Source organism: Grus americana, chromosome 6, assembly GCF_028858705.1.
Source record: "Grus americana isolate bGruAme1 chromosome 6, bGruAme1.mat, whole genome shotgun sequence".
NCBI lineage: Eukaryota > Metazoa > Chordata > Aves > Gruiformes > Gruidae > Grus > Grus americana.
Genome location: NC_072857.1, coordinates 25,425,218 through 25,447,828, shown reverse-complemented (window position 1 = coordinate 25,447,828; position 22,611 = coordinate 25,425,218). Strand labels below are relative to the sequence as shown.

General features: G+C 41.4%; 1 protein-coding gene across 29 annotated transcripts; it reads right to left on the bottom strand.

Moving 5' to 3' along the window:
* Positions 1-2,749: 2,749 nt before the first annotated feature.
* HNRNPA3 (heterogeneous nuclear ribonucleoprotein A3) lies at positions 2,750-21,258 on the bottom strand. 29 transcript variants are annotated; one of them, XR_008577604.1, is made up of 15 exons: positions 19,193-19,339; positions 17,055-17,166; positions 16,547-16,570; positions 12,492-12,614; positions 12,256-12,402; positions 11,965-12,175; positions 11,631-11,720; positions 11,462-11,569; positions 11,263-11,343; positions 10,057-10,203; positions 8,678-8,803; positions 8,522-8,593; positions 5,379-5,453; positions 3,332-3,405; positions 2,750-3,012 (listed from the first exon to the last, which is right to left on the bottom strand). XR_008577604.1 is itself a non-coding variant. In XM_054829653.1 (13 exons), the coding sequence occupies exons 1-12, from the start codon at positions 19,198-19,200 to the stop codon at positions 8,541-8,543; spliced, it is 1,230 nt and encodes a 409-aa protein (XP_054685628.1). In that variant the 5' UTR covers positions 19,201-19,339; the 3' UTR covers positions 2,750-5,453; positions 8,522-8,540. The 29 variants fall into 29 exon arrangements, 22 of the variants coding, with proteins under 22 accessions (XP_054685628.1, XP_054685629.1, XP_054685630.1 ...); XR_008577603.1 differs by having other exon boundaries at positions 3,332-5,453; XR_008577602.1 differs by having other exon boundaries at positions 2,750-3,405.
* Positions 21,259-22,611: the final 1,353 nt, after the last annotated feature.

The window sequence follows — 22,611 nt, the reverse complement described above, 5'->3', positions numbered from 1 at the left end:
TTGGGGTTTTTACTCTTCAGCTGGACTCTGTACTTGATCATTGTGGATTTTTTGAATACAGAAACTGCATAATTTGTAATTTGAAACACATTGATCTGAACATTAAAAACCATATCCTCTTCCTTCATCTTCCCTGTGAAACTTGTAAGAGGCATGTTCAGGCTGAAATTTTTTTCTGCCACTGGTGCTCTATATCATTGTAGGACTTTTTGTCTATTACAATATTATGCATAACTTCATTTAGTGTAATAAACACCAAGTTGTTTTGCAAGACCTTATTCTACATTTTTTAAGAGAAGGAACTGGAGATACTGAAAAAGGGCAGAGTAGGACCTGTGATGATTGATTGATAGTGTAGCAAAAAGGGTTTAAAGAGGGACATGAGCTTAGGAAACCAGCCTTCCATTAGCTCAGTATTTACAAAGTTAGAGCAATGCTAAGTAAAATGATGTGGGTGTTGGTGAGTTCAGGCTCAAGGTTTTTATTTCCCAAACTCTTTAACCATGCTGGAGTTGCATATCCAGCAGAAAGCATCGAACAAGCTTAGATTACAGTAATCCCCATTCCCTACTGGTCACTTCTTACAGACCTGAGTGGCCAAAAAAAAGCAAAGAGGAAGGGTAAGGGATGAAGTATAGACTGCCATAGTTCTGATGAGTGTTACTCTGTAAGGGGATGCTGCAGAAGGTCTCCTGTTTTCAACTGCTCTGTGCTGTTTGCTGCTTTCACACAACTCTCCAGTGACTCCAAGCCCTCTCACCTGAAGAGCACAAATGGGTTTGGAGCCTACTGCTATGTGGGTGCCAATTTGTTTTTTCCCTGTGGGCACAGAATTTCAGATGCAATTTTATTGTCCAGTTGGTCACAGTAGCATCTGTGTAACTCTTTGTGATCAGCTTTTAGTTTTATTACCCCAAATATTTTTTTTTTATTTCCAATCTTTGTCACTTTGTGCCTGTTAACTCATATACCAGTTCTGAATAGCAGAGGCCGCTCTAGTGCCAACACACGTTTCTCTTGCATCAGCAGTGTGACCTTAGCTAACCAGCAAGGAGCAGAGCAGTAACAACAGCTTCACAGAGAAGGAAGGTCTGCTTCAGGGCAGTGTAACCAGCAGGAGCCATGATCCTACTGACCAGATCCTCTTTAAAAGGCAGGCATCACAGCCACATGCCAGCACCAGAAGAAAGCCTTTGGTACCTGAACCTAGCACAGTGAGGCTCCAGCCCTGCCTACCTTAAAGTAACAACTCCACGCAACTTCTCACACTGTGTCGCTTGCTGCAAACTTTGAAGTGAGAGGTCCTGCTCCACAAACTCTTTGTACCAGGCAGCAAATACAGCAAAGTCATGAAAAAACTAGCCTCCCATTTCCCCCATCCCCAGAAACAGTGGGAACCCAGCCCCTTACAGCAAGCAGGAACAGCTGTGATTTTGCTGAAAACCTCAGGAAATGTAAATCTGGGTGACCCAGCTTGCACTTTGAAGCTGCTTACCTTGTTTATACCAACCTTCTGCCTTGTAACAGGGTATCAGTCCATCCCCCTGCAGCCCTCAACCTGCTCTGAACGCAGAACGCGCTTTTTGGAGCAGCCAGTCAGTACTGATGGTTGAAAACCTGGAGGCTGGATTTGATGGACAAAGCAGATTTGTTTGCTGTAGACAGGGCCGCCAAGCACCAGCTAAACTAAGCCAAAGATGTTGCAGCAGTGAGGAAAAGCTTTCTCACTGCCTCTACTGACCTTGCACCAGCCCTGCCTGGGAAGGAAAAACGCCCCAACAATGGCCAAGCCTGGGCGAAACACAAGGGCACGTGAGACTGTGCTGCCATTTAAAGCAAGAGGATCCTAGCCGTACTTAAGGGCGGCAATTTCAGAGCATAAGCATTTAGGAGGAAGCGCACTGAGCTATGGCCCCGGACCGACTTTCAACACTGATACACAGTATCTGCTCAGTCCTAGAGAGGAAGAGCTCCTGAATTCCCCCACCGTAAGTGGGCTCTCAAACATTCCCTCTAGCTGCGACACAAATACTTTAATTACAAATTGGCAATAAACCAGACACCTCAGTAAATGCCTGCCCTCCAATTTGTTCTTTATTTTAGCACTAATGCAGAAGCCGAAGGCAAGCAGCACCCTTATGGCCCTTGCATTTGTGCTACCCACACAGGGATACTTAGTCCATTGGCAAGATGAAAAGAGCAACAACAAAAACCGCGCAGTTCATGCAGAAGCCGCGTTTGAATTCCACCAGGCAAAGAATCCGTCTGAAGTAACTCGGACCACGTCAACTTGCATTGTTTAAACCAGTATTTTTCCTATCAGGAACACAGTGAACATTGTACTCGCATCAAGACACCCAACAGCATTAAGGAAAAAAATACTCCACATTAGATTATTTTGGTATATGTGAAAACATCAGGTTGCAAATTATATCCTTCATTTTATTATTATTATTGCTGAGGTACAGAGTATGTTCCCAAACCTGAGAGTGGCTAAGTGATATTGCCAAGTCTAATGCATCACAATGCTGACCTCATACACTGACAGTGCAACATGGAGACCATTCATTTCTTGATCAAAACATTCAGTTTTAAAACTATTAAAAGTGAAGTTGAGGAGCTGGGCTGAACCAAGGTTTTTTGACTTGCAGTCCCAAGGTGGAAAGATGATCCTGTAACTCAATGTGTTGCAATAATTTAAGACGCTTTGTGCTCCTCACAGCACTGAAAAAAGGTGATGGCAACACAATTTAGATTGTAAGTCATTTGACAATATACACTTTATTCTGATACAAAATTGAAATATTTTAACAAATTTCAATCCATTATGGACTATACTGAAATTTTTAATTTCCATGCTATTTTTAAACTCGTTTAACCACAAGTTCTAAGATATCAGCACACTAGCACCATTGCTCTTCAAGTCTTTGCCAGTTATTATAACATATTATTCTGTTTCCAATCTTGCGATATTATCTTCTACATGAAGGCCATTTTTCTTCTACGGAGATACTTGGATTACTTTAGTTCAGGAAAAAGCTTAACTTAGCTAGAGATGTCAACCTGTAGCACCCACAGCAGAAAAAGAATCATCCATCAGATATCTGAATTTTAGTGAGACTCAAGATCTTTCATGCTCCACACAATTTAAGACACAAACACTTGTCAGAGACCACAGAGTGATACATAAGTGAATATTCCACTGCAGCTTGGACAGTATATGAAAACACGTTAATGTCTTAAACACAGGTACCAAAGCAAGGCAGTACATCACACAATGCTGGAAAGACTAGGAGCATTCCCCTTCCCACCTTAAATACATAAAGGATACCACAGTTAAGATGCGTTTAATTTCAGCGCTCTAGAGTAACACCACACTTATCACATCTCCATCAGCCTGGGCCCCTTTTGGGGAAACACACTGTTACTACCTGGAAGTACCATTTGCTTTTAGATTAACACGCAGGTTTAGGGATCAAAGAAACATCTGTGGAACTGCAGCTGAGGGACCAATGCTTCGTTAACTTCACATGTTACATCTCCATCTCCATTTACAGCTGTTCTTTTCAACAGCAGCCACCACAGAAAAACCCAGCCATGAAACAACATTCTTAACTCTTGGAAGTGCCTCTCGGACAAAGATACGCTCAACCAAGTGCTCCTGACAGATGTGTTTATCCTTGATGAGGTTTATTTCTGAACAAATTGGAGTGTGAATAATCAAAAGTAAGCAAATTAGTCTAACAAGAGTGTTATAAATCCAAGTGTGGATATAATTCTAACTGCAGATATCCAGTTCTATACATGGTGCAAAAAGACCCCTCCAGAGCACAGAACAAGTCTGCAGCAGTGCAGAATCCTCTGATGCCAAGGAAAGGCAAGAAAGAGCTTTGCTCTATATACAGGCCTCGTAACAGCATGCAAACTAGAAAGAGTTTTTGTTAAAACTTGCTTTTGTTAAAACATTTTTCAAGATTTTACTGTTAAAAAAGTGTAACATTCCCCCTCCTCTCAAGGACAAAAACATTTGCCCTCACCCAAGTAATCATAAGAGGTACTAAGATTTAAACTCATGCTTCTTTTCCCCCGTTACCTGCTGCTACACACAGCTGCCCAGGTGAGCTCACAACTCTGCGTAGCTGAGGAAGAGCAAAGGTTTTCCACCTCTAGGTGCAAGAAAAGCAAGCTTGTCACCCCAGCAACAGGCGGCCTAGCGTGCTACACTGAGGAGACTGACCTTACTGCAGCAGTTCTAAATTTTGCCTCAACCCTGGCTAACCAAAAACGTTTGTCAGCAGTTTGTACAAATATACAGTCATTGTGGGATTTCCATCAAGTAGCTCCCAATTATATGAAAATCTCAACACTACCATTGTAAATTACTTCCAAGTTAACTTTCAATTGTACGTTACAATGCCAAGTTTCCTTTCTGGATGTTCACAGACAGCATGTAACAAGTTTAAATCCTTGAATTGGTCTACGAACATGCCTGAGCCTCAGGTTAAACTGAAATGCATGGGTTCCATTTGGCTTTATTTTCTAAATAACTGAAGAATAACCAACTCTAAAATAGAAACTGACTTCACAAAAACAATGCACAGACTCAGGAACGTATTGGTAAGTTTAAACAGGTACTAGACGACTATATAAAAGGAGTTAAAAGTATCCCAAGACTTGTAACAGCAGAAGAGGCAGAAAAGGCAATACGTGTTCCAAGAGTTAAGAACCAACGTGCGCAAAAGCAGATCCCGTGGCAAGTTCTCTTGTTGCCACTCACCGGTGTAAACGCAGCTGTACTTCGCTTTCAGCAGGGCATCAGGTGGCCACATCAGCCTCCACTGACCCACCCTGCCCGAAAGCACCAGGGGCTGACGGGGAACTCCTTGACTTGTTCAGGCAAATACAAACCCACCTGGAGAACCAGGATCCATTTCTGAGGGACATCACTGCTCTAACCAGGGCAAAGTGCCTTTACAGACCTGCTGCAGCAGCGGCACATCACGCCCCATTAAGAACCGTGATGAACCACTCCGGGGTCTTCACCTTGCTGGGTTTCTGCAAGGCAGCTCTTTCTATTACAAGGTAACCGATTTCTGAAAACCCCCATGGAAACTAGAGCACACAGTTCAAAACATTGGTCATTTCTGTCTCGTTGATCTCGGACACAACAATTTTGTACCTGCCAAGAACAGAAGGCTCTCGAACAGCAATTATGCCAGCAAGCAACCCTCATCCAGAAGGGGAAGCACTGGATGGCATGTGCTGGAATACTTGCTCCTCGGTACACAAGGCTTTCCTTGAGATAAAAGGCTGGTGAAGGAAAGCCTAGAAGGAAGTAAGGGTTAAACAAGTGTTTTACTAGACACTACAAATCTTACCCAGTCAGAAACCTTCAATTGACGAGGATGTGCAAGACATTCCCCATTTTGTCAAGCAGCAGCTTCTCATTCAACCTGAAAATTAAAGAAATTACTCTTACCTTGTTTAAAAACCCCCCGCTACTCTTTTTAATTCATGAAAAATGTTAAAGGCAAACCTTACCTATGCTCATTGCCCTTCCTTTCAGGTCTAAATGCTAGACCTATTGATCTGGGGTCAACTCAAGTAGCTATCACTCAAGGAGGTTCCAAAAGGTGAAGAACTCTTGCTAGACTTTCTTCGATATTTCAGCTGTGATAAGCAGATTTAACTAGCCTTTGGAAAGCTGCTCACTATCAGCACAGTATCTTATGCCTTCACTTTTCTGGAAGTTGAAGCTGTTGCTCCTGCTGCCTTGTCATTCTTTAATTATGCTGACTTCTCCATACTCAATAGGCTGCTGAAGTCCTGTCTTATGAGTCTCCTTAGCAAAGTATGGATCAAAGAAGTACATCCTAGGTTCTTTAAAGCTGGTTAATCGCTGTCCTTACACCTTCCCACAGCACAGAACACAGCTAAGCTATCCCACCCACCTACAAAGCGGTCACTTACATCCATCTCTTAAAAGGTTGCATACAGATCTTGTTCATAAAGTTTATTACGACACTATTTTTCAAAGTTAACATTGTTGTCACAGTACAGCTACAAGAGGCCCTGTTAAAAAGAACACTGTCAATACATTCTAAAAAAATTTAGAAATACCAGATCAATGGTCAGAAGGGACATCACCCCCATCCTCCAGTTGTCCCTGCAATCAGTTGCAGGCCCCAGGTACAAGTCTACACATCTTCTAAGCGTAGTAATGTACAAAGCAAGTCAGTAGTTAGGTGGCTCACTCCCTAGTGAGTGGTGGTTTAGTTTTCAATGTTTGCAAACTCCAAATGGCTTGGTTAAAAAACGCCTTTATTGAAATACAGCCTCCCCCCCACCCCAAGCCCCAATTAATATGTACAACAACAGAAGCGTTCACTAAATCACCAATTCTTGCTGTAACTTTAGAGATAGTTTAAAACTCCACAGAAAAGAATAAGCAGACTTTGAAATCCAGTTTGGAGGCTACCATCTTGACACCGGTTCCTTGTTTTAGTGTACTGCAGTCTAAATACACTCCAATAACAGTGTTTAAATAACATTGTTTAATTATTTTTTTTTCAAACAACACACTCATTTTTCTACTACTTCTTAAAATTATAATTCATTAATTAATGACTGATTATGCCTCAAGCCAGTTCATACATCTTTGCAGATTCATTCCTACACTGGAATCGCATTTACCTTATACTGCACATTGACCCAGAAGTGAAAACAGGCGTGAGTAATTCCAGTACCACATTGTCAAGTGTCTGAGTATTTCTTCTATTGACTGCGTCCCTACTCTCGTGAGTCTGAATTGACAGAAAGCACTGTCCTGGCAATAATCAAGAGAGAATTCACATCAGCTGAGAGGAGTACAGACTGTAGTGCCTTAATTTGGAGTCAGAAGTGAGAGTGAAGTACAATTTCTAGCCGTATGTGCTGATAAGATTTTGCTACTCCAGTGCATCAAAGCAAATCGCAACACGCTATCGTTCTCCCTGTGGAAGCTCCAGACTGTACCATTCTACGTTGTGGGAAGTGTTTCTAGTCAGTAAAATACAACTAGATTGTGTTTTGCTTTATCTTCGAGCTCTTAGCTGAGTGCAGACATCCGCAAGGGAGAAGGCTTGAGGGCTATGCTAGTTAGAGCCCGTGGTGAGCGGGCTTTTGGAACGCGTTACCTGGGACTGTCAGTGATTACACCTGTGCTACCCTTGGCTCCCAGTCAGAAGAATGTGTCCAGAAAATTGCCTAGGGTGCATGCAAGAAAGTATATAGCCAGTAAGTTATTGAGGAACACACCTAGTACTCTCACTATGACGCCTCATTTAATTCAAACAGTGCAGTCTGGTGTGAGGGAGAGGGAAATGGGGACAAAGGAAGGGGATGAAAATTCCAAGCCACCCTCCCCAAAGTATAGTTTTATTGAAACAGAGTCATTGTATATCCCAAGGAAACAGGCACTTGATTCCCCCCACCTTAACTTCTCGGGAATTACAATAAATAGAAAGGTAAAAAGCAAGTGTCTTTTTCTCTTCACCCAAGACTTAAGCAACTGCAGTTTTCCCTTATACATCTCAAATGAGACGGGAGACAGCTTTAATGTGTCTAAAGTTGGTCTTGTTAAAATATTTATCATGCCTTATTTTCTTGAAGCGCTAGTACTAATACAGAACTACAAATTAAAAAAATATGCACAAACCAAAAAGTAATTTGAAGTTTTCATTAAGGTAAAGCTTAGTTCTATAATTCACAAACACTAATTTGAGTAACTCAATCCTAGTTATACATCTAAAACAAACTATAATGCAACATACAGATGTTTTCCCTCTGTATGCCTATGTAACTCATGTCAATGACAGTTACATATATACACTGAGACTAGACCCCTTAAGACTGCAAATCAATAGGTGTTTCTGTTGTTAACTTTAAATTAATACAAAATAGTAATTGAGAAATGCATTAATCCTCTCTATTAACTAACAAGGAAACACCCTAAACTACATTTTATTTCTGTTATAGAGTTCTCTGTACTAAATGTGGAAAAACTGAACTACACAAATATTGAAAAGTTAAAAATTCCTTAATTTGTTTATTCCTGGTACCACTACCACAATTTACAGGGCAATATACCTGATGTAATGGGAAAATAAAAAGAAAAAAGAAAGACAAAGCTACAACAGATAAAGACCTCAGGAATGTACATCTAATCGACACTACATTGCATTAATCAATAGCTGCACTTTTTGCAAACTGTGGCTATGACAGTCCTGAACAAGAAGGGTTTCCTGTTTAAGCTGCGGTAACTTTTCTGACTATGGATCATCGTTCCTTCTGTGGCAGATTTTACAGTTCCTCTAATGCATTTGGGACGACTGTCTCAAAGTAACCTGCAGCTTTCCTGACAACTCCTCGCTCTCTCTCCTGCTAAGAACTGTAGCCTGTTGAATACAGGATAAGAAAATTATTACTCTCAGTGAACAGTTGTACATTATTAATCATCATTATAAATATGCATTACACCTACCCTTTTTCTGGTAGCATTTTTAGAATCTTCTACCACCATAGCCCCCACTTCCACTTCCAGATCCATAACCACCTACAAAAAACAGGGTGTATGTTGAAACACAACAACAAGAAATTTTAAACAAAAAAAATATTTTCTGTACAAAATGGTATTTACCACCATAGGGACTGCCTGAACTTCTGCCACCAAAGCTGCCACCACCTTTCATGGGACCATAGTTAGACTGCTGTTGTCCACTGTAATTGCCAAAATCATTGTAGTTTCCACTTCCACCATAATTACCTGAAACAAATGCAGATTTATAAAGCCACTTGCCTCATCATGACAGCCAATGTAAATGTAAATCGTAATTGTTTAAAACAATTTAAAATAGAACTGCAAGCACTCTGCATGCTACCCCTACTCACAACGCACAAATGATGGAAGACCTGTAGCATTTTGAAGATTAGAAACTGGTATTTCATTGAAGATGAAAACCATCACACAGCATTAGAAAATCTGTACCAATTTAGGTAGGCAATTTAACAAGTTAACACAACAGGCGAAATTTAAGGCCTCCAAACTCGGAAAGGCACATGAATTTCACTGTCATTCTTCCATGGCCCAACACTTTCCATGTATGACAATACTGTAAACTACATACAATTTATTTGCTCTAAAAAGCAACAGAACTGTAACAGGCATGCTGTGTATACACACCACAGGGGATAATAAAGTATACAGCAGATTTTGCAGCTTAACTCCCAAAACTTGCACTAGGTCCTTGCAAGTTCTTACTGCTCCTTCTCCAACAATTCTAGAAAAATCACCTAAAGCTGTTTTTGTAGTTGTGGGATACCCTTACCAGAAACATCCTGTCTATCACTAAAGGCTTCCGTAACAGCTACCCCAGATGTAAAAATTAACCTTATCGTTCAGAAATCCCTGCAGGGAAATTAATACTGATAATGTAGAACACAGCTAAACTGATCATACAACAGGACATAGCTATGTATATTTTGGTTAGATATTAACATAAGATTTTTAAATATACTCACATAAAGGGTTTACACTAGTTAAGGCTCTAACAATATTATGATAATGTGATTTCCAGTTAGTCTAATTAGAATGTGTAATTGGCAAAAGAACTGCTGTATAAAAATAACTAGAGTAGCTCATTTCACAGGCAAACAATAAAAAAAGCTTATAGAAACTTAGATGTATAGTCCTCACCAAGGAGGACGTGATCTACATGATGTGACCTGGTATCTGACAGCCAACAGCATACTTCAAATGGTCAGAAGTTTAAAAATTCTCCTACTCTACTTCCACATACAGATTTGTAGTTGCTGCTTTTTGGGGAAAAAAGTTCTAGGCAAAACAATGTTGTACCATGTATCAAAGCTGATCCAGAGGGAACTTTCCTTTTGTAACAGGCCATTCTGCATTAAGACCTAATTGTACAGCTCATTTTATGCAGTATCATACTTCAGGCATATACCTGCCTTAAAAAAAAATTAAAAAAAAAAAAAGTCTAATTAAAGCTGGCATCTTACCACCACCAAAATTTCCTCCTTCATTGTAGCCATCATATCCTCCTCCTCCACCTCCATATCCACCACCTGGGTTTCCATAACCTGGTCCTCCACCACCACCATAACCTCCTCTGCTGCCATAGCCAGGACCACCTCCATAGTTGCCACCTTTGAATAAAAGAATAATCAAACTAAATACATGGAAGCTAAACACTGGCAAGAAAAGGTCCATTTAACAAAAAATACAACAAAAACACACAATAAAAGTGTCCCACAATGTTCTCCCTGTATTATATTCATTGTGGTTGCATCATTTATCTAAAATATTTAATCCAAACAAAAAAAGAAATACCCTTGAAGCATGATACTTAGAAGTTCATTCTGGCTCACAGAAAATACACACATGTTGCTACCAGTACGACACATGACATGTAATAAATGCCTCTTTACACAAATGGCTTTGTCAGTACTGTGTATCAGCCTCTTTATTCCTCTGAACTCAGCAGGCAAAGCCCTCAAAAGAATTCTGGTTTACAGTTTTTATCTAGACATACGTGTGTCAAAGCTACTGGACTTTTTTTACTTTTTTTTTTTTTTTTCTCTAATCACACGACGCATATCTGAAAGACTTAGTATTCCCAGATGCTGATCTGGCCTCCGACATTTTGATGGAGTAGTTCCAAACTCGGAAACAGTTCCACAGAACTCAACATCACTACATCTATCCACTTATAGAATCATGACACAAGTAACTACATGCTACTTCCCTCATTTTTTCCCCACACAGAAAAATGCTACTTCCACGGCCAATTTCCACAGTTCTCTTCAGATGCATTTTGGATACTCACCCAAACTTCATCATGAAAAAGATACTACTAAGCCATGAAAAGTCTTACAGCTAATTGAAAAGATTTCTGGTATGTTAGTTGGTCATTGCTTTATTCAGTTTTAGTCATCGCAACTGACATCAGAATCTTCATTTAGTTCTCAATAATCATAAGCAGCTGCTGCATGTCCTCATGATATGAGGTTATTTAAAGGGTAAATATCGATTATTTCTTTTCCACCCATCATTTTGTGGGGAAAACAAAAAACCTTTAACTCTTAACAGCTCTGTAGAAAACATTATCGCCAAAGTAGACTTGGTTTCCAAGGTGAAGGCAAGACTTACAGCTGGTTATGACGTTGGGGGGGGGGGGGTGTGTGGGGAGTGAACAATACACTTACCATCACCAAATCCATTGTATCCGTCACCACCCCCAAAGCTTCCTCTGCTCCCACCACCGCCACCACCACCCCCATAGCCTCCTGGAACACAAAACAGACGAGAATGTTTTCCTGAACACACGTGTTACTGTTTAAACCAACTGACACAGGAAATAAAATAATAGAAATCACATTCTATATAAACATTCCACTCATTTACCTCTTCCACCAAAGTTTCCTCCTCGGCCAAAGTTCCCTCCACCGCCTCCAAAGTTTCCACGACCCATGAAGTTGCCTGAGCCACCCCCACGACCTAAAAAATATTTTACTTAAATTACATTAATGGAAAACCAGTTATAGAAAACAACCATGCACAACTCCAAACTCACCTCTCTGAGAGCTAGCAGTCTGCATTTCTTGTTTTGAGAGTGCTTTTTTCACTTCACAGTTATGTCCATTTATAGTATGATATTTCTGAACTAGAGAAAATTGTGAAATAGGAGTTAGAAAATCAAATCACTGAAAGCAGTATGTTGTAAAACTCTCACAGAATGCTACTATAAAGCATGACCACACTTCTAAAAGGAACATTAAATCTCTCCCATCTCTTACAATAGTCAAGCAGTTGATTATGCCAACATCTTACATTCCACACACTGCTGTTCTGAAATCTAACTCTACGCTTTTATCCCGTAAGTCATTGCTCACTAAGGAGTTACATACCAACAATTTTATCAACTGTATCATGATCATCAAAAGTTACAAAAGCGAAGCCTCTTTTCTTTCCGCTTTGCCTGTCTTCCATGACTTCTATGGTTTCAATCTTGCCATATTTTTCAAAGTACTCCCTTAAATTATATTCTTCTGTATCTTCTTTAATTCCACCAACAAATATTTTCTTTACTGTGAGATGTGCCCCAGGCTTTACAGAATCCTACAACACCAAAAATGACATTCAGTGTTTTAAATTATTAGGGAAAGATCAGGAAAGTGTTAATTGAAACACTAACTTACCTCCCTTGAAACCGCTCTCTTTGGTTCAACCACGCGTCCATCAACCTTATGCGGTCGAGCACTCATGGCAGCATCCACCTCCTCCACACAAGAGTAAGTCACAAAGCCGAAGCCTCTGGAACGTTTTGTTTGTGGGTCTCTCATCACCTGCAAAAACATCGGGGGTACTCTGCATTTCTGTACTAGGTTAAGTACCTATTCCTTTCAAAAGCACAAACTAATATTTGACACTTTACCACACAGTCCGTGAGTGTGCCCCATTTTTCAAAGTGCTCTCTCAAGCTATCATCTGTTGTTTCAAAGCTCAGACCTCCAATGAACAGCTTTCTCAACTGCTCTGGCTCCTTTGGCTCATGGCCCTACAAAATCAAAAATCAAAAACATATTTTCAATACAAACCACAGAGTTACTTTTTCACAGAATTACTAAAAGTTATCTGTGCACATTATAACTACAAATAGGTGCAATACATTTACATAAGAACGATGACTTCTAATGGATTTAGACAGCAGCATAGTAAACACTTAATGAAGTGTGATTTTAATTAAAACACTAACTAACTAACACCTTAAGAGTGCTCAAATGCAAACAACAGTGAAGAAATTTCAATATACTAAATAATCAGGTTGCTCCCCACCCCCACGGAAGTGCATTCATTTTACGCCTATCTTATGCTCCAGTTGCGCATTGCTCTGTAGGGATTAGCAATGAAGTACTGCGAGATAAAGTGCTAACACTTTATGAAACATAATCATGAAGAACTAAAAAACATTTAATAACACAGTGTACAAGAAAAAAAGGTTAACTGTCCAAACTGAGCATCTAGTCTTTTAGGATATCCATTTTGAAAGATTATTTTATGTATTTTGAAGAAATTTATCAATTCTTAATTCCTTAAAATTGTAAATTTTGTACTCAGATAATTTTGTAAGTTGAGTGTACGCAAGCAAGAAAGTATAAGTGCATATGTGGTTTTCAGTGTTATAGGAAACACCTCTTAAATGTGAATCAACATGGACTTATGTATTACAGATAAAAAAATGTCTTGAATAATGACTAATCAATGACCAGTAGTGAGTACAACTACTGAAATAAGACTGGTACCCTAACAAGCATCATAAAACAAACAAGTGTAATTGAAGCTCTTGACAACATTACCTCTATATGACCAGTCACATTTTAAAATGGGCTAATTTTCAGAGCCCAGTTTTCCATAGCACAATTAAAGTGGCCTTACAAGTACATTAGTGTTTCTGCTCTCTTTCAGCGTTGCATGGGGTTTTTTAGTGAGGCAGGGAATATCCCCCATACATTCGACAGGAGTTTATGAACAATTATTTTACAACTTTCTCCCATCCTCAAGACAGAGAAGTCTTATAAAAAGAAATCAGATTAAAATCTTATTTAGCAAGCTGGTACTTTTGTGCACGTAAAACACTGCACAAGGAGCTGGCGAGCTATGCTGCTGGCTAGCTATGCTGCATCCGACTTCCACTCTGCAGCATGAATGCATACGGTTTCTGCTGCAGTGGGTTAACCTAGACTAGATGCAGCATTAGCCTGAGAGCTGAACTACATAAAACCAGCCACAGACTTCTATGTGCAAATGTCTTACTTCAAATCCAAAGATTAAGTGCTTTAACCTCTGCCAGTTTAAATAAAGGAGGTGGCAGTGCTAGGGTTGGTCAGAAAAGCATACATCGTTTTGAGTGCAACACAACCACCCTAAAGAGCAATGAGTATTGTGAAGCGATACATGGCAAAAGAGAATTTCTAAGTTACATACTGCTTTAGGAAACCATTGGTTTATAATGTTCACGTTGTACTACAGAAAACAAGGCCTAAGATTATGAAAAGCTGGTTGGGAAGTAAATCCTTACCCTTATACCTGCTAAACTTAGTGAGAAAGAGCCTCAGCACTCTTGGTAATGACTTTCTATTTAAGGCACTAACTTTGTTATTACAGGAATGTTATAGAAATGATTGACAGTCAATGGTCCTGCGACTACAAAGTAAAGCTTCTTTTCTACAGTCTTCCCAGTAGTCTGGACTACAGCAGTGTAATAAAAAAATGTCTCCATTCTAACTACACACAAACTTATAATCTTAGAGGGTAACACACCTAGTATATATACAAACTGCTTTAGGTTAAGTGAAATACTGCTTTCTGTTGCTAATTGCATTTTTTTAAATGTACTGACACTACTTAATTTTTAGCTGAGTTACATTAGAGTTGGGAACATTGTTTAAAACTCTCCTATGCATATTAAAAGAAATCTATTATGTGAAGCTGTAGAGTTTAGACTCTTCTAAAACAAAAAACCTATATAAGGAAAAACTGGACAAACTTTTTACAGTTCTCTGACAATCCTCAGGGCTGCAGGGTTTTCAGTCAGCAACTCAGACTGCTTTTACCTTAAAAGAATGACCACAGAACTCTTCAGGTCACTCCTGAAAGGAAAAGTGAAGTCCCATTTCTACTTATTTTTATTATGTGCATCTGAACTGCATATGGGAGAAGAAACACTTGCTGTTACAGCTTCTCTCTTATTGGAAAAGAATTACTCTCAGGACACACATATGTTATAGGAACACTCCACAGGAACAAAAGACAACATCTTCTCCAGGAATTAGTTGGTTTTTTTCAGCCATTCTGTTCTCATTGGAGATAAGTATCTCTAGGGTTTTCCGAATGCTGTCCTCTATCCCACAACACATTGTTTCTCAGTCCTTCTGCTGCAAGCTACTTATAACAGCAGTCTCTCCTGGGCAGCAAACCTTACGCATCTCTCCCTTCCTCCCTAGTGTAACTACCACACTGCTTCAACAAGATCGGCAGGCTCCCTCCCACTCAGCCGATTCTGCGGGCCAGCACGCCATTTTGCGGCACTCCTCGGAGAGGGAGGGAGGAAGTAATAGTACAAATGCCCAGCCCGCCTGCAGCCAGCAAGAAGCTTCGTTTCTCCCCCTAAGCAGCTTAAGGGACTTCCCAAACATATTAATAGGCTCTGAGGAGACTGGAAACTTTCTTTCCAGCCGTGACTAGCGACTTCCTCCCTCAAGCCAACGCTCTACACAGCCCCGACCGCCTCCATTTTGTGAGCGATCTTGTCTCCTCCACCCTCAATATGGAGCCAGAGGGCGGGGCCACATGGAGCAGGAACACGCACGCGCAGCAGCACCCCGCCGGCCACGTCCCAGCGCTGCAGTGGCGCCACAGGAGCGTCCCGCCGAGCTGGCGTAGGGGGGGCAGCGCTCAGGCCGGCAAGGGCGGGGGAGCATCTGGTTCCCTCAGCTCACCCTTTCTCGCCCTCAAAATCCAATCCTACGTCCTACCTAAAAGCCTGAATAGTCAGCGCAGTCTAACTGTACCTCTCTCGTAAGAGAGGAAGAAAAAAAAAAAAGGCAACTAGCACCCTCCAGGATTCCTGTAAAAATCATCTTTGCAGAAATCCCAAGGCCTTTTGATAATGCTGCTGCAGATACTCACTGCCTTTATTCTGAGTATGCTATAAACTTCACTTTCATATGGCAGGGGTTCTGAATCATGAGCCCTTTGGAGTTGCAGCATTTCTCTCTAAAGGCGCTGTTCCCAGGTGAAGTCCTACCACACATCATACCTCTGTGACCACCAGCCAGTGCCCACAAAATGCCTGGCACAGCCAAGCCTGTACAGTGAGACTGCTCTGTCCTTCAGGCAGTCCAATCCTTGCCTCCCTTCTGAAAGCTTAGGAACTGGGGCCTCATCAACTTTCTCCGAGAACGTTTTCTCTAGAAACTTCAATAGCTTTTTAAGTACATTCCTGGCCAAGCTACTTTTGTAAACTGCAAGAGCTTATTTAGTAGAAGCTGAGCGACCGGAGTTAACATTTTATCCAAAGTCCACAAGCAGTGAGACAGTTGCAACATTCCTTCCAGGAGGACTTCACACAACTACTTCAGTACAAAATAACAATATGCTACCAGAAACATGCAACTTTGTTCTTAATTCAAGTGTACAGACCCTCCCACATTGCAGTAGTGTATCATTCCAGAAAAAGTTGAACTAGCTAAAATATTCAGGTACCCTGGAAAAGTAATGTTAGAAAGCAAACAAATCAAAATAAACAATCAGAAAATGTCTCAGTTATAAGCTATATAAGCATATTTAATACCCTCTTTGCTGATCTTAAAATTTATTTTCTGAAGGGTATCAAGACCTTTTTCCCCCCTCCCATTTCCACACCCTGCCCCAAAGTAACTAGCTCCCATCCTCCCAGAACAGCCCCAACATCTTCGCTATACTACGCACCTTATTCAGTCTACGGTATTTCTGCTAGAAGCAAAAGAAAACAGTTATTTTTACTTAGTACAGCCTCGCTTTCATTTGCAGTGACTATTAGGCAACCATTTTTTACTAAAAAAAAAGAAAAAAGAAAAAAAAAGAAAAAAAGAACCTGTCTTCATTCCCACTAAAACCAGGATTTTGAAGATAGGAAGGAATCAAGTTCCAGCTGATACTCTGAGGATGCATGAATTTCTTAAAAAAATAATTACACCTTGCTTTAATCACAAACATACATTTAATCAGTTTTGTTATAACAGAAAACTAGAAAAGCAAAATTTCCCCACTACGCTTAACACCCCACCCCTTAAAATTCTAATACACTGCAACATAAAGTTACTCCGCTAATATGGGGATGAAGAAGGTAGAAAAAAAAGCTATGAATTAATACATCAGATAGAAATGGTTAAGTTGGTTTTTTTTACTCTCTTCCCCTTAAAGCTACTTTTTTAATTAAAACAAGCAATCCTCTCACCTGTGAGGATCGTCTTCCTTTCCTCTTGTAGTCTTCCACATCTCTCTCTTCCTTAAGAGCAGCCATTTTGGAAGGGTACTCTAACTCAGCCTTTCTTTTAGATCTAGGAAACCTAGAAAACAGGTTGGATAAGTCAGTACTTACCCAGCTCCTGCAAAGCAGGGCCTCCTCTGGCTGCAACGCACGGGTGTGGCTTTACAGAAGGAAAAGGGAGAGGGGTGAAAGTATAAAAAAAGGTATTTAAAACGGTAAAAATCCTCAGCCTACTTTGCTCATGATTAAGAGGAGCTTGCAGAAGGAACATCTACTAGCCTACTAAAGGTCTTTTTACAACTGTTGGAATAACTAGGTACAACCTAAAGCTACAATCTGTAGAAAACAACCTATGTTGATTACTGTCTTACGTAATTATCATGAATACAACTGGTACTGGGCAAGCAAAAATTCCACCTTTGATACCCAAACCCACTCCATAAATCAAATTCTACTTCTCCAGATTTTAAACCCAAAAATATTTACCATTTTGCAAATATTGCTTATTAGAATTATCTTATGTGTAACCTCTTGCAATCAGTGATCCAGCAGCCTGCAAAACCGCAACACGAGAGGATGTGTTAAATGTTTTCTGTACTGAAAAGTATTTTCCACCATCACCAGTGCAAGAATCCTTTACTGATTCTATTCTTGCCACATCAGACACTGTAACATTTGATCCTCAGCAATGTGTAGCACTAGCCATCTGCATTACTTTTGCTTCCAAGTGATGTATTTGATTACTAGCCCGTACTCTGTTTATATACCCAACTTTTCAAAATAAATGTTAACAAAGTTATGTACGTATCATTAGAAATATCAAGTATTTCACAAGATAAGCTCAGTGAATAAATCCGTATCTAAGCATTCAAACAAAAAAAAATCACGTTCCCTTTAGCCTTTATTATTTCAAGTTTTCTGAGATCATTAAGTTACTTGTCTTACTATACTGTATTAGTATTTTTGGCTACAATTTCATCACTACTTGGGATGTTTCTTGAAACTTTTACAGCAGCCAAAATAGAATACTGTCAACTAAATAACATGCTTCTATAGAACTGTATTTGCACTGCATTAAAATCATCGATATTTACAAAACGAGGTGTATTTTTGTGGGTTTTTTTGAAAAGTTTTATTCCTGCAAATACTGCATAGGGAAAGCAGACAGGTCTCTACTAATGACCAAGATGCACTGTTATTCAGAGTGGAAATTATTATTTAATATAATTCCATGTTAAAATGAAGCTTCAAATTAAACTCAGCTGTGAAATCATGAGTACCATGATTTAATGCATTAACAATTTTAAAGGTTTTATGAAGTTACATCAAAGTGTTGTATTATCTTCAGTTCCTCTCTACACAATGTTAAACCTGCTCTTGAAATCCTTTAAACCAAACATCAGTTTGACTTAGGAGGTATTAGGATACTAAGTGTTTCAAATGAGCTGTTCAATTCCCTAAGTCATACAGGGGAGGTATGAAACAGAACATTAACAAGTCAAGGGCTTTTAAAAAAAGTAGTTGTATGACAAAATAAAGCTTTGGGAATTGTTAGGGAGGAAAGGGATAAGCCTATTTAAAAACTTTTTTAAGTAATGAAAAGTATACAGTCCCTCTCTGATTTTGTCACCTAGGCTGCCTTCTCCAGTGAGGCTCAAGGCTGGCCAACATAAAGCTTTTGAGCACGGTCTCTGCTACAATGGCCTCTGAAGGCCATGGTGGTGAAAAGAGAATGGTCTCCTTGCTAATGCACACCATCAGCTGAAGTGGAACACAGCCCTGTTCAGCCCTATCCCTACCTTGCCTCACAGAAAGTTATTAAAAAAAGCTGTCAATATTAGCTTTAATACTTAGCATCAACAAAATACTCTATTCAACTCTAAATAAAAATACTTAGAACATTCTCACCAGCCAAGTTAAACTACAATTGAAACAGTTGTATACTGCAACTACAGAACTGTAAGCAGTCTCAGAACAAATCTGTTAGTTACAATGAGCAGAAAGTCACTAGATGCCTCCTTACTCAAAGAAACTTACAATGCTACTGTAGCTCTTAGAGACAAGATAGTGGAGGTGAAACAGACATTCCCAAGATGGAAGTTTACCTGTCCATTCAGTGTATACTATGAGATGTATTGGTCTTTTTTGTAAATAGCTAAAGTTGGACCTAATGTTCATACAGTATATCATGCCAAACCTAAGAGCTAAAGCAGCTCTAAGCGTGTTGACAGTTTATTCACAACGCCAACAGGAATGTCTGCTGGGAAAAAAATAAGAAAATATTAGCTTAATAACTTATGTGGTAAGTTTCCAAGCTTTACTAAAGCATCTTCAAATGTTTTGAACTCATCATCCCTCCCATTTGTCAAACTATTCCACAACCCTGAAGCAGCTAAAACAATTGCTTACATGGAAGAGTTATTTTTAGCTGTTTTGCTAAGGGATCCAGTTTCTTCTCTATGTTTAATGTAGAAACAGAAACTTGTCTGACCTGTTGGTTTCTCTGTTCTAAATTCTCTAAGGTTTCAACTTGCAACAAAGGGCATCAAGATTAATTAAAAAAAAACCCTCAAAAAACAACCTGCACCATTTTTGCTCACCATACTTTACTTGAAATACTTAAGCAAAAAACTTAGATTTTTAAGAGAGGAAAGAAGAGCACGGGGGGGGGGGGAATATCACGACAGTATTTCCCTCCAGGTAGGGTGTGGATGATCGCCCCATTTGGTCTCGACTTCATTCAAGTTGAGGAAAATTTGAACCAAAGTTTGTGCAGGACTGCTTCTTTGTGTTGCCTACCAGGATCATGGCAGGATGCCACCGAATGTCGTGGCTCTTGTGCATGTGGATGGGGGAGTGGTGAAAGGGAAACTATCCGAGAGCTTTGCACTATGCCTTCCACCACTTTCCCAGTGCTACACGTGCTAACTCCCCTCGGGAAGGGGGTAAGAGGGGAAGAGATATTAGGGAGGTGCTGCAACGTGTACCAGCATTCCTTAGCGACAAGTAGAGCGCGGCACTAAACGACCTGTTTTCAAAGTCTGTTCCCAGGAAAGTTAGAGTGGGAAATGAATATTCCTAGCGCACTACTCCGGGTAGCTTACATGGGAGCCACACAGGGAGGACAGAACAATGACACAGGCACGTGTGGGCCTCGCTTCTCCCCACTTTCGCTCGAATACGCGCCTAAGTTTTTTGGTATCCCCTGGGATAGCTGAGGAAGACTCTGCTACCCACAGCCCTGTCTCAAGCCGAGGGGCAGGCCTCACCCGCCCACGCTCTGGAGAGCAGCGAAATGGCGGCCGCAGTCACTGTGCCCGAGGGGCCGCAGGGCGGAAGCGCAGCTCTCCCGCATCCTCCCCCTTCCTGCCAGTGACCGCCATTGCGGGCTCAATGCGCCATGTCGCAGGGAAAATCGGGTCTGGAGCGCGGCAGAAACGACACAAGGAAGCGGCGGCTGCTCCGGGGCGGCAGCGGGAACCGCGAGGGGCACCATTACTTGTGTCCCCCCCTCCAGCCCGCCGCACCCAGCACTGCCCCTTCCCGCCCGGGGGCGCTGGCGGAGTTAAACCAGCTCTACCTCCGCGGGGGAAGGTGAGGGGGGGAAGGAGGCCGCTTCACCTCCTCCTTCCACCCTTGCCTCAGCTTAGCCCAACGCGCCCCACTCCCTCCACGCGGCGGGCAGTTACCTCCATTTTGTGACCAGACTCGCCTCCTTCAGTACCAATATGGAGCCGAGAGGAAGAGGAGGAGGAGGGCGGAGGAGAGGTCACGTGGGGGGAAGGCGGGCTCCAGGCACCGCGCGACAGGGCGGGGGCGGCTGGCAGCACCGCGCGCATGCGCGCGCGGCGTCCGTTACCGCTTTCTTCTCCGCGCCCGCCGCCCCTCCCCCCGCCCGCCGCGCCACCAGCCCCAGGCCGCGCTTGGCGGAGCGGCCCCTTCCCCACCGGGAGGGCGGAAAAGGACGGGAGCGGGAACAGGTGGAGGGGGAAGGTGGGGATAGGGTAGGAAAGGGGAGAGAAGAGAAGATATAACCGTGCCAGCGTTCAGTTAAGCGCCTTCCCGCCCTCGTCGGTCCCACGCCGGCAGCTGGCCTAGCGCACTAACCGCCGCCCGCTGTGGGGGTGGTGGCGCCGGCGCGCAGCCGTGACTGGTGCGCACAGGCGGGCACCGCCTCCTCTCCACGTAAGGCCGCCCGCCGGCCCTGCCACCTCCCCCCTCGCCACGGCTGCTCGCCCCCGCCTCCCGCTTGGCGGGGGCCGAGGGTCGTTATCTCTTCTGCCTGCGGCCATGGGGGCTGCTGTGTGAAAGGGAAGCCATCGGAATGCCGGCCTTGAGGGAGACTCTTAATCGGACGGGTTAAGATACTTTGTAGGAAAGAAAAGGAAAGGAGGGAACTTACAGAGGACTTCTGCAGGAGTATCAGGGTATGCCTGAGGCACCCAGGACCTTCTAAAAGAAGTTACCTGTCTCCACGTATTGTTTTTATCCTGGAGACGCTGCAAAGAGGCAACGAAAGGATTTGCTCTCCGGAGAGTGTTTAGCACTCACTCTTTGAAAGTGAGGGTAGGTTAGTGTATTTCTGGTTGAATACCAAAACACATCCAAGCAGCAACAAACTTCTCCATAGCTTCTTAAGCAGAGGCATTGCCTGTATCTTTTAATGGCGTTTGCCATCATAAACTAGCATAGAGAGTTTAAAAGAAAGGGTCTCCTGCAAGAATTTTGAGTAGAATAAAGCATAGTTAAGCACGTACAATGAGAAACTTTTCCTTATCTGGAAAATTACGTCAGGACAAACAGCAGCATAAAAATCTACCCTTAAAGTTTCTTCAGTCTTGGTTATCTCTATCCTCTCATAGTACCAGTAGCTATTTCAGTAGGATGACCTAACCTAAGCAGGAGGTGTTGGCACTTACCCCCTTTAAAAATATCTTTGTGCTTTATAAAGGAGTAAACCATTTGATGTGGTTTTACTGAAAGGTTTGTAGGCGGGTACCTCCCCCCCTATGAAATGCTTGACTTGAAAGGATTATGATTCACTGGAAGTTCAGTATTAGCCACTAATTTAATTTCTTTATATCTTTACCCTGCAGTTCCTAAAAAAAAAAAAAAAATTACAACTTTCGAGTTTCAGTATAGCATCTTTGATTTATGCAAAAGTGTCAAAACCTGTTTGATTTCTTCAATTGAAGAGAATTTTCCTAATATGTGGAGAAAATCCCAATAAGTTTAGAAATGTTCTTGCTAATATTGTGTTCAGAAGTTGAAGGAAGTTTTTAGATTATTCCTATATTTTGATCTCTGAGGAGGTAGGTCACTTCCTAGAAAGTAAAACTCACTGGAAATCTCAGCAGCCTCCAGATATTCTTTGCATTAAGGCCAGACCTAACAATTTCTCATTCTTCCTTCTCCCAACCAAGTAAACCACAAAATTTAACTTTTAATTTCAAATAAAATTCTTCATATACGTGTCATTTACGTTACTTCTGTTGTTCCTGTTAGTCACAGGGTGAGAATACTG

Bases quoted from the DNA above. Each gene is read 5' to 3' on its own strand.
- HNRNPA3 (XM_054829653.1), bottom strand. The intron at 11,721-11,964 runs GTATGTAACTCC...AATTTTCTCTAG, and splicing joins TACAGTTGATAAAATTGTTG to TTCAGAAATATCATACTATA. The intron at 11,344-11,461 runs GTAAATGAGTGG...TTTGTGTTCCAG, and splicing joins AGGAAACTTTGGTGGAAGAG to GAGGCTATGGGGGTGGTGGT.